At 43.0% G+C, this 12,090-nt stretch overlaps 1 protein-coding gene across 2 annotated transcripts in view; it reads left to right on the top strand.

Annotated features, from left to right (window-relative positions):
• The window catches only part of DNA2 (DNA replication helicase/nuclease 2), a 53,321-nt gene that overhangs the window by 26,801 nt on the left and 14,430 nt on the right, over positions 1-12,090 (top strand). For both annotated transcript variants that reach the window (XM_060195438.1, XM_060195373.1), the window contains exons 10-17: positions 33-263; positions 3,468-3,584; positions 3,669-3,778; positions 4,394-4,508; positions 5,268-5,487; positions 9,451-9,644; positions 9,744-9,833; positions 9,920-10,124. In XM_060195438.1, coding sequence (XP_060051421.1) covers positions 33-263; positions 3,468-3,584; positions 3,669-3,778; positions 4,394-4,508; positions 5,268-5,487; positions 9,451-9,644; positions 9,744-9,833; positions 9,920-10,124 — 1,282 coding nt within the window. The remainder of the gene's footprint in view (positions 1-32; positions 264-3,467; positions 3,585-3,668; positions 3,779-4,393; positions 4,509-5,267; positions 5,488-9,450; positions 9,645-9,743; positions 9,834-9,919; positions 10,125-12,090) is intronic.

The following is a 12,090-nucleotide window of genomic DNA, read 5'->3' as shown; positions in this document are numbered from 1 at the left end:
ACAATCTTTGTGTTTCTCTTTCTCTTTCACAGGGAGGAGAGTGGCAACTGCATTGGAAACCTGGTTAGAACAGCACGTGTCCAGACACTTTGTGATGGACAATACCTACATAATTTCCAACGTAAAAATGGTGACATCCCTGTAACAAATTTAATGGCAGGTGACAGAATTATTATAAGTGGTGAAGAGAGAACACTATTTGCTTTGTCTAGGGGATACGTGAAGGATATTAACTTGACAACAGTAACCTGTTTATTAGATAGGTAATGGCATTTCTTAAATAACAGTTTCATGTAAGCAATTGATTCACCACGCATTCAAATGCTTCTGTTTAGCCGCTGCAAAGCGGCTCAGCTAGTTGCACACATATGTTACCATGTGAGAGGAACTGGGTTCAAGCCTCTGGCCCCCACTTGTAGGGTGGAAGCTTCGTAAGTGGTGAAGCAGTGCTCATTTTCCCTCTTTCCTAGTCAAGTGAAAAAAAGAAGAAAAACGTCGACCTAAATTTTCACCAGCCATAAAGGAGGCCTGGGGGCCGGGTGGTGGCGCACCTGCTTATGCACACACATTGTAATGTGTAGAGATCCAGTTTCAAGCCCCTGACCCCTATCTGCAGGAGGGCAGCTTCATGAATGCTGTAGCAGGGCTACAGGTGTCTGTCTCTTCTTCTCTGTCTCCCTCTCCCTTCTCTGTCTCTATCCTATAATAAGAAAATAAAAATAAGAAAGGCCTGTACTCTTTCACCCTCCCACAATTCCATGTAACCACCAGTTTTATGTCTCTCCAGACTTGCCTGTTCTGAAATTTCCATATGAATTGGCTCATGCAGTATGTGGTCTTTTGTGATCGGCTTCATTCACCAAGCATACTACTTTTGAGGTTGATTTTCATGTGGTAGTAGTATGCATTATTACTTTGTTCTTTTTTCCTTCCTTTTTTCCTTCCTTCCTTCCTTCCTTGCCTCCAGGGTTATCACTGGGGCTTGGTGTGCTGCGAATCCATTATTGCTGGGGCCATTTGTTCCCATTTTATTGGATAGTACAGAGTGAAATTGAGAGAGGAGGGGGAGATAGAAATGGGGGAAGACTGGGGCCAGGTGGTGGCGCACCTGGTTGAGCGCACATATTACAGTGCGAAAGGACCCAGGTTTGAGCCCCTGGTCCCCACCTGCAGGGGGAAAGCTTCATGAGTGGTGAAGCAGGGCTGCAGGTGTTTCTCTGTCTCTCTCCCTCTCTATCTTACCCTCCCCTCTCAATTTCTGGCTGTCTCTATTCAATAAATAAATAAAGCTAATATAAAAAAAAAATTTTTTTAATGGGGGAAGAAAGCTGGCTCTAGGTGTTGCTTCTGCAACTGCCTTCTGCCTTTGATGACCATTCCTGTCTCCGTTTTGGGAAGTGAGAGGGAGAGGATGTGTTCTGAGTGGTTTCTTAAAGAAAGAAAGAAAGAAAGAAAGAAGAGAAAGGAGGAGAGAAAGATAGACACCTGCAGACCTGCTTCCCTGCTTATGACGCAGTCCCCCTGCAGGTGGGAGCCTTGAGCAGGTGCTTGCTCCGCACTATGTGCACTTAACCCGGTGCGCCACCTCCCATTTGTTCTTTTTTTTCTTTTTCTTTTATTATCTTTATTTATTTGTTTACTGCATAGAGACAGCCAGAAATTGAGAGGAGGAGGGAAGCTAGAGAGGGAGAGAGACAAAAAGACACCTGCAAACCTGCTTCACCACTTAAAACTTTCCCCCTGTAGATGGGAACCGGGGCTCAAACCCGAATCCTTGTGCACTGTGGCATGTGCACTCAACGAGGTGCACCGCCACCCAGCCCCTCTTTTTTAATTTTTTGAAAAATCTTCATCTCTTTTTATTTTTTATATCGACACTATGGTTACCACTCGGGTTCTGTGCCTGCATGATCAATCCGCTGTTCCTGGCAGCCATTTTTTTTTCCCTTTCATTTTCTTTTTTTTATTATTATTTAAAATTTTTTCCTTATATTTATTTCCTTTTGTTGCCCTTATTGTTTTATTGTTGTTGTTATTGATGTCGTTGTTGAATAGGACAGAGAGAAATGGAGAAAGAAATGGAAGACAGAGAGGGGGAGAGAAAGATAGACACCTGCAGACCTACTTCACCACTTGTGATGTGACTCCCTTGCAGGTGGGGAGCCAGGGGCTCGAACCAGGATCCTTATGCTGGTCCTTGCACTTTGCACCACCTGTGCTTAACCTGCTGCGCTACCGCCTGACTCCCCCCTTTCATTTTCTTAGATAGGACAGAGAGAAATATGAAGGGAAAAGGAGATATAAAGGGAGAGAGGGGCTGGGAGATAACAGTGGATTAAGCTCATGTGGCGTGAAGTGCAAGGATCAGCGTAAGGATTCTAGTTTGAGCCTGGTTCCCATCTGCAGAGGGTCACTTCACAAGTGGTGAAGCAGGTCTGCAGGTGTCTGTCTTTCTCGTCTCCTCTCTGTCTTCCTCTCTTCTCTCGATTTCTCTCTGTCCTATCCAACAACAGTGACAGCAATAACAACAACGATAAAACAAGGGCAACAGAAGGGAAAAAATGGCCTCCAGGAGCAGTGCATTCATAGTGCCCGCACCGAGCACCAACAATAACCCTGGAGGCAAAATAAATAAATAAGTAAAGGGAGAGAGAGACGCACCTGCATCTCTGCTTCACCGTTCATGAAGAGTCCCCATTGGTGCGGGGTGGGGGTGCGATCCTGGGTCCTACCACAAGGTGACATGAGCACTCCACCGGGGTGTACCACTGCCTGGCCCCATTTCATATCTATCTATCTGTCTGTCTATCTATCATCTATCTATCTACCTATCTATCATCCATCTATCATCTATCTATTTTAAATAAACTTTAAAACAATCTTTTAACTTTATTTTATTTGCTGGGACATAGTGAAATTTAAAGAGAGGGAGAGAGACAGACATTCATAGCACTATTCTATCACTTGGGAAGCTTTGACCCTGCAGATGGCAACTGGGGCCTTGAACCCTGTGTACTGTAATGTGTGCACTTAACTAGTTGCGCCACCACCTGGTTCCCCCTCCCTTTCGTTCTTTTTTTTTTGGTCTCCAGAGTTATCACTGGGCTCTCCTCTGTCTCCACTGTATTGATGCAAGTTTTGATGCGGCAGTTTCCTTCCCTCTGTCTCTTGTCTTTCCCTTTCTGAACAAGTCTGGAGTGGTGAGCACGAACTGTCCATGGTGAACCCAGTCGTCTCTGTCTCTGTCTCTGTCTCTCTTTGTGTGTACTCTTTTCCTTTCCCATTAATGAGGTGGTGAGAACCAGAACATCACTCAGCACATGTGATGCTAGGTATTGAACTCCGATCCCCACGCCCGTGAGCCCAGCATTTCATAAACTGCACCACCTCCCAGACCACAAGCAGTATATTTCTTACTCACACCAACAGACTGTGCGATACAAACCACTCATGGTTATCTGTTTTAGGAACTTGTCAGTACTTCCGGAATCAACTTTGTTCAGATTGGACCAGGAAGAAAAAAATTCTGATATAAATACTCCATTAGTAAATCTTTCTAAATTGATGGAAAATTCTCCCATCAGGTTTGTATCATTGGATGATTCTGAATTTTACTTTGCCTTCGTAAGGAATTTTGTTATTAAAGGTAGTTTTCTTTTTCTTCTCAGTCAAAAACTTCGAGATTTAATCATTGACTTCCGTGAACCTCAATTTATACCCTACCTCAGTTCTGTTCTTCCACACGATGCAAAAGATACAGTAGCTTGCATTCTAAAAGGTATGGTACATTCATCATGTCTGCTTTATTAAAATTTTTGGTCCTATTTATAATTTAACCTACAATATAGTTCAGTGTTTTTTGTTTTTTTTTTTTAAATTTTTTCCCCTTTTGTTGCCCTTGTTGTTTTATTGTTGTTGTAGTTGTTGTTGATATCATCGTTGTTGGATAGGACAGAGTGAAATGGAGAGAGGAGGGGAAGACAGAGAGGAGGAGAGAAAGATAGACACCTGCAGACCTGCTTCACCGCCTGTGAAGCGACTCCCCTGCAGGTGGAATCCAAACCGGGATCCTTATGTCAGTCCTGGCGCTTCGTGCCACATGTACTTAACCCGCTGCACTGCTGCCTGACTCCCATAGTTCAGTGTTTTAATGATTTTTTAAACTTGTAATTTTAGCTTTTAGTCCAGTTATATTTTATATATTATATATTCATTAATGTCCCCATTAAATTTTCTGATTTTGAAGTGATATCTTGAAAAGCAGACTTTAATAGAGGCTACTGTTCTTCAAATACAGAGTCGACTTGATTGTAATTTAATACTTTTTCCTGTCTTAATCCTCTGTGCTACCACCTGACTCCCTTCTTTTTCCTGTTTTAAAATTTAAATGTAGGTTTGAATAAACCCCAGAGGCAAGCAATGAAAAAGGTTCTTCTATCCAAAGACTACACACTAATTGTGGGTATGCCTGGAACAGGAAAAACAACTACAATATGTACTCTCGTAAGGTTATTATTCTTTTACTTAGAAGTGGAACATTCCAAGGGCTAGTAGATAGCTCATCCAGTAGAGTGTATTCCTTCCCACATGCGATCCTGATGGACGGCACTGGGGGAGCTCAGAAGAGGCTAGTGCAGTGCAGTGATGTCTGTGTCTCTCATTATATTCTCTGTCTCTGAAACAGAGAAAGGAAAACTAGCTGTTTGACGTCATTAGGCGTTGGTGCCACTCCAAGTACAGGAACTAATAGCTACTTCACTGGGTTCCTAGAAGATAGGGTGTTTGATTTAAGAAAACGTCTTAGTTTTCACTCAGAATATCTTCTTTTCCAGTTAACATTTTAATGTTTTTTTAAAAATATTTATTTATTCCCTTTCGTTGCCCTTGTTGTTTTATTGTTGTAGTTATTATTGTTGTTACTGATGTCATTGTTGGACAGGACAGAGAGAAATGGAGAGAGGAGGGGAAGACAGAGGGGGAGAGAAAGACAGACACCTGCAGACCTGCTTCACCACCTGTGAAGCAACTCCCCTTACAGGCGGGGAGCTGGGGGCTCGAACCGGGATCCTTACTTCGGTCCTTGTGCCTTGCGCCATGTGCGTTTAACCCGCTCGCTACCTCCCGACTCCCTTAATGTTTCTTAATTCTTAAATATGCTTCCTATTAAATTTTTTTACTCTGTATGAATGAAATAGAATTTTGTTCAGATCATCATTTTGTTCAGAATTTATTATTATTTTCCTTTCTTCTATTCATTATTAGGTAAGAATTCTTTATGCCTGTGGCTTTAGTGTTCTGTTGACCAGCTATACACACTCTGCTGTTGACAATATCCTTCTGAAGTTAGCCAAGTTTAAAATAGGATTTTTGCGCTTGGGTCAGATGCAAAAGGTTCATCCAGATATCCAGAAGTTTACAGAGGAGGAAATTTGCAGATCAAAGTGCATTAAATCCTTAGTTCATCTGGAAGAACTCTACAATAGTCAAGTAAGTACAGCTACTATATAATACCCCTAACAGTGACTTTTGTAAGGAAGGGGAGGAGGAGGGGCTGGATAGTGACTTTGGGTAGAGTACGCATGTGCAGGGATCCAGATTCAAGCCCCTGATGCCTCACCTGCAGGGGCAAAGCTTCACGAGTGGTGAAGCAGTGCTGCAGGTCTCTGTCATTGTGTCTCTCTGGATACTACCTGGAGCTAATGCAGACCGCCTGGGCTTGAGGCTTAGTCCCATAGTTTTCCTTAATTGTGAGTTCATGCTCCCGTGTTTCTGACCAGCTGCCTATGAATTGGGGTTTCCCACGGCTCACAGAACCTAAGATCATGCTTTACTTTATTACTATTACTTTTTTATTTACTAACTATTACTACAATGTGAACAATTCAGAAACAATGGAGTAGAATAGATTCCCTAGGAAAGCTGCATGTGCAAAGGGACATGGAGCTTTTTTTTTTTTTTTTTAAATAGACAAAATTAGTTTAGGGGCCGTGTGGTGGCGCACCTGGTTGAGCGCACACATTACAGTGTGCAAGGACCCAGGTTCAAGCCCCTGGTCCCCACCTGCAGGGGGAAAGCAGGGCTGCAGGTGTCTCTCTCCCTCTCCATCACCCCCTTCCCTCTTGATTTCTGGCTGTCTCTATCCAATAAAATAAAGATATAAAAAGTTTTTTTAGAAAGAAAAGTAAAATTAGTTTATGGAATGTGTCCCCTTCCCCCCCCCCCCCCCCCAGAAATTTTAAATTTTATTTGGGAAAAGTGAGAACATTCACATATTAGGACATGAGAGAGAGAGAGAGGAGCAGACCTAGTACTCACATGATGGCCTGGACAGAGAGCATAAATGTTTTTTTTTTTTGTTGTTTTTAAAGATTTTATTTATTTATTAAATTTTAATTTAATTTATTTTCCTTTTGTTGCCCTTTTTTTTTTTTTACTGTTGTTGTAGTTATTATTATTGTTGTTATTGATATCGTCATTGTTGGGTAGGACAGAGAGAAATGGAGAGAGGAGGGGAAGACGGGGAGAGAAAGACAGACACCTGCAGACCTGCTTCACCGCCTGTGAAGCGACTCCCCTGCAGGTGGGGAGCTGGGGGCTCGAACCGGGATCCTTATGTCGTAGTTGTGCTTTGCTCCATGAGCGCTTAACCCGCTGCGCTACCACTTGACTCCCTATAAATGTGTTTTGTAAAGGTGTTTACAGTGGTAAATTAATTCCCTTATAAAGTAAATTAAAGAGAGAACTATCGGGTTTCCATTTCCATGAAGATGGAAACAGTTATGTATTAATTACAGCGGTCTTTTCACTGTTACATTTCAAGTAATTAGCATCAGCACAGGGGTAGTCCTTCAACTTAATCGAGGAATGTAAAGGCCAGCTCGCATTGCACAATGGCCGTCACTAAAATGTCCCTATATTTTCCCCACATTTTATCACAGATAAAATTTTATCATAGATGGGGCCAGGCGGTGGTGCACTTGGTTAAGCATGTACATTACAGTGAGCAAGGCCCCAGGTCCCCTCCTACATACAGGGGGAAAGCTTCACGAGTGGTGAAGCAGGGCTGCAGGTGTCTCTCTGTCTCCCTCCCTATCTTCCCCTCTCAATTCCTTTCTGTCTCTATATAATAATAAATAAACAAATAAATAAACATTAAAAATTTTTTATCATAGATAAAATGTCTCCTTGCCAGCAGCATGTGTTCACCAGCCTGCAAGTTTTCTAAAGTCCCATGTTTATGGTCATTACGGGGACTCCATTACTTTGCAATTGCTTTTTTTTTTTGAAGATTTTATTTATTTTTTATTGAATAATACAGTAATTGGGAGGAAAGGGGAAGATACGGAGTGGAGAGAGAGACACCTGCAGACCTGTTTGACCGCTCATAAAGCAATACCCCTGCAGATGGGGAGCGGGGGCTCCAGCTGGGAACTTTATGCTTTGTGCTATGTGCACTTAACCTGGTGCGCCACCACCGGGCCTGTGGAATTGCTTTTTACTGGCTTGCACGTAGTTTCGGATTTGATCTCTAACATAATGTGAGTGGCAGGGAGATTTATATAGCACTGGGACAGTGCTATGTGTTTATCTTATTCCAGATACAGAATTAAACTGGACACGAGCTAACTCATGCTTGAGATCCTGGGTTCTGGCTGCACATTCAGAACAAAACATGTCTGAACTTCTTTGTTACGGCTCTTTTTTTTTTTTTTTTCCTTTTTGCCTCCAGGGTTATCGCTGGGGCTTGGTGCCTGCACTACGAATCCACTGCTCCTGGAGGCCGTATTTTTCCCTTTTGTTGCCCTTTTTTTTTTTTTCATTGTTATTATTACTTTTGTTATTGTTGTTGTTGGATAGGACAGAGAAATGGAGAGAGGGGTAGAGGGGTGGAAGTCAGAGAGGAGGAGAAAATGATAGACATCTGCAGACCTGTTTCACCACTTGTGAAGCGATCCCCTTGCAGATGGGGAGCTGAGGGCTCGAACTGGGATCCTAACACTGGTCCTCGGACTTTGCGCTGTGTGTGCTTAACCTGTTGCACTACTGCCCGGCCCCTTCGCTGCTTTTGACAGGGCAAGTGGGTACACCTGCTCACTGGTGCCAGGTGAGAGAGCAAGTCCAGGTTCCCCACTCAAATCTCTTCTGACACACATGTAAGGGGGACTGTTATTGCTGAGTGGATCCACTGACTGTGGGGTTAGGATTTTCTTTCTTCTTTTTTTTACCAGAGCACTGTTCAGCTCTGGCTTATGGTGGTGAGGGGGATTGAGCCTGGGGCTTTGAAGCTTCGGGCATGAGAGTCTGTTTGCCTAACCATTATGCTATCTACCCCCCCCCCCCATTTGTTATCAGCCATCAGGGATAAAAGGCCTGCCTTCCTGTTTGTCCTGACAGCACCAGATAGTGTATTGGGATAGAATTCTAGTTTCCCCACTCAGCTTTTGCTGGTATTGATGGACGTGGAGCCCATTGTTTTTTTTCCTGTTGTTTTTGGAAACAGGAGAGTGTTTATTATAAAGTATTTAGCCGACTTTTCCTTTTCTATTATTTTTGGCTAGAAAGTGTACATTTGTTTTGGGTTTTGTTTGTTTCAATATTTTTATATTTACTTATTATTGGATAGAGACAGAGAAATTGAGACAGAGAAATTGAGAAAAGGGAGCGGGAGATATGGAGGGAGGGAGACAGAGAGACACCAGCAGACCTACTTCACCAATTGTGAAGCCTTCCCCCCTGCCAGTGGGGACCCGGGGCTGGAACCTGGGGCCTTGCACACTGTACTGTAAGCGCGTAACCAGAAGCACTACCACCTAACCCCGCTTGTTTTCTGGTTTTCCCCTCTTAGCAGAAATGGGTTGCCAGTTGGTTCACCTCCAAATCTGGGATGTGCTGCAAAACGAGAGCCGGAGAGCTAACTCCCATGTGCTCCTCAGGCCCCGTGGTTCCCAGCTGGTCTCCCTTCCCTCTCACTTTCAGACCCCTTATGTTTCTTGTTCATATAAAGTTTGTGATTTGGAGTTGAACTTTTTGGGAGGTGTAAGGAAGACTCCCAGTGGTGAAGTCCTACATGACTTTTTGAGAGAAAACAAATAAATAAAATATATTAATAAAGCCAGTGTCCCTTAAGTGTTACAGATTTTCATTTGGGAGCTGTTCAAATTTGAGCACTGTGTAGAGTATATGGAAATTTCACTACATTTTATTATTTGTCCAGTGTATTGCTCAGCTCTGACTTATGGTCATGTTGGGGACTTAACCTGGGACCTTTGGTGCCTCATGCATGAAAGTTTTTGTATAATCAGTATACTGTTTCCCCAGCCCTTCACTACATTAAAAAAAATTATGTATATATCTAAAATTTTAGAGTTAAAGAGGATCTTTAAATTAAAAAAAAATGTGAAAACCAAATCATATTTCTTGACATGTTCATCGATCTGTTTTGCTTTTTAGCTTATAGTTGCAACTACATGTATGGGAATAAACCATCCAATATTTTCCCGTAAAATTTTTGATTTCTGTATTGTGGATGAAGCTTCTCAAATTAGCCAACCAGTCTGCCTGGGTCCACTTTTTTTCTCACGAAGATTTGTGTTGGTGGGGGATCATAAGCAGCTTCCCCCCCTGGTGCTAAACCGGGAAGCCAGGTACGTAGGCCTTGATGTTTCCATCTTAAACTGGTGACAGATTTCTTCTTGAGGAACAGTGTCAGTACAGTGATAAGCCTGAATTTGATTTGTTGACAGAGCTCTTGGCATGAGTGAAAGCTTATTCAAGAGGCTGGAGCAGAATAAGAATGCTGTTGTGCAGTTAACCGTGCAGTACAGAATGAACAGGTACCTACCAGCAGCACGGTCTATGAGTGATTTTCATGCTTATCCTCATCTACCAAAACTAAAGTTTGCTTTTGTAATTTTCGTAGTAAAATCATGTCCTTAAGTAATAAGCTGACCTATGAGGGAAAGTTGGAATGTGGATCAGACAAAGTGGCCAATGCAGTGATACACCTCCCTAACTTTGAAGATGTGAAGCTTGAACTGGAATTTTATGCTGATTATTCTGAAAATCCTTGGCTAATTGGAGTACTTGAACCAAGCAATACTGTTTGTTTTCTTAATACAAACAAGGTAAAACTTCAGTTTTTCTCCTTTTTGTATAAATGTTTCAGTAGAGTTTACCCATGAAAGCTAGTGCGCGGGAGTCGGGCGGTAGCGCAGCGGGTTAAGCGCATGTGGCGCAAAGTGCAAGGACCAACAGAAGGATCCCTGTTGGAGCCCCCAGCTCCCCACCTGCAGGGGAGTCACTTCACAGGCGGTGAAGCAGGTCTGCAGGTGTCTATCTTTCTCTCCCCCTCTCTGTCTTCCCCTCCTCTCTCCATTTCTCTCTGTCCTAGCCAACAATGATGACATCAGTAACAACAATAACAAGAAAAAACAAGGGCAACAAAAGGGAAAATAAATAAGTATTAAAAAAAGAACGAAAGCTAGTGCGCTTGTGCTTGAACACAAGATGCCTTCTACTCTGTAGAATCTACTTTGGGAGGCATATCCTGGGGATTGATCTCAAAATTGATTTTTGGCTAGTTTATGTTTTTTAAAAATATTTTTTATATTTATTTATTCCCTTTTGTTGCCCTTATTATTTTAGTGTTGTAGTCGTTGTTGGATAGGACAGAGAGAAATGGAGAGAGGAAGGGAAGACAGAGGGGGAGAGAAAGACAGACACCTGCAGACCTGCTTCACCGCTTGTGAAGCGACTCCCCTGCAGGTGAGGAGAGCCGGGGGCTCAAACTGGGATCCTTATGCAGGTCTTTGCATTTACATTTTATGTTATTTATTTTTAAAAAAATTATCTTTATTTATTTATTGGCTAGAGACAGCCAGAAATCAAGAGGAATGGGGGTGATAGAGAGGGAGAGAAACAGAGAGTCACCTGCAGCCCTGCTTTACCACTCCCGAAACTTTCCGCCTGCAGGTGGGGACCAGGGGCAGGAACCTGGGTCCTTGTGCACTGTAACCTGTGCGCCTCAACCAGGTGCGCCACAGCCCATCCCCTTTATGTTATTTTTAACGAGAACATTGCTTTTTATAAACCACAAGTCCAATTTATTAGTTGTAACCTACATCTGTTTACTTTGTCAGTAATCACTCAGATTCTTTATCTTCACTATTCAGGTTTCCTGTCTTAGCATCAGAATTTCAGATATGTCATACTAAAATAATCACAGTTGCTTTGGGGTGATGGAGAGTTAAAATCCTTGGAGCATTTTACCACTTATGGTGGAACCTGGGGACCTTCCTGTATTTGTATAAGGACAATAAGAAAATGGAAAGGGGAGTCGGGAGATAGCGCAGCGGGTTAAGCACACGTGGCATGAAGCGCAAGGATTCGTGTAAGGATCCCGGTTCGAGCCCCCGGCTCCCCACCTGCAGGGGAGTCGCTTCACAGGCGGTGAAGCAGGTCTGCAGGTGTCTGTCTTTCTCTCCCCCTCTGTCTTCCCCTCTTCTCTCCATTTCTCTCTGTCCTATCCAACAACAACGACATCAGTGACAACAACAATAATAACTACAACAACAACAACAACAAAAGGGCAACAAAAGGGAAAATTAAAAAAATAAAGAAGATGGAAAGAACACAGATATTAGAACAAGGTCTGAGTTCGAATTTTAGTGTCATAATTTGTGAGGTCTCGGACATGTTATTTTTCTGGCCTTTTTTAGAAAATGGGGACTTATTAAGTGAAGTGTGTGTGTGTCTGGGTGATAGCATAACGGTTATGCAAAGAAACTTACCTGTCTGCAGCTCCGAAGTTCGAGGGTCAATGCCTCACACCACCATAAACCAGAGCTGACAGTGCTTAGGTTAAAAAAAAAAAAGTACGGGGAGTCGGGCGGTAGCGCAGCGGGGTAAGTGCAAGTGGCACAAAGCGCAAGGATTGGTTAGGATCCTGGTTTAAGCCCCTGACTCCCCACCTGCAGGGGAGTCGCTTCACAGGCGGTGAAGCAGGTCTGCAGGTGTCTGTCTTTCTCTCCCCCTCTCTGTCTTCCCCTGCTCTCTCCATTTCTCTCTCTCCTATCTAACAATGATGACATC

Source organism: Erinaceus europaeus, chromosome 1 (genome assembly GCF_950295315.1).
Source record: "Erinaceus europaeus chromosome 1, mEriEur2.1, whole genome shotgun sequence".
NCBI classification, from domain to species: domain Eukaryota; kingdom Metazoa; phylum Chordata; class Mammalia; order Eulipotyphla; family Erinaceidae; genus Erinaceus; species Erinaceus europaeus.
Note: the sequence above shows the minus strand (reverse complement) of the source record. Positions and strands in the feature narration are given on the sequence as shown.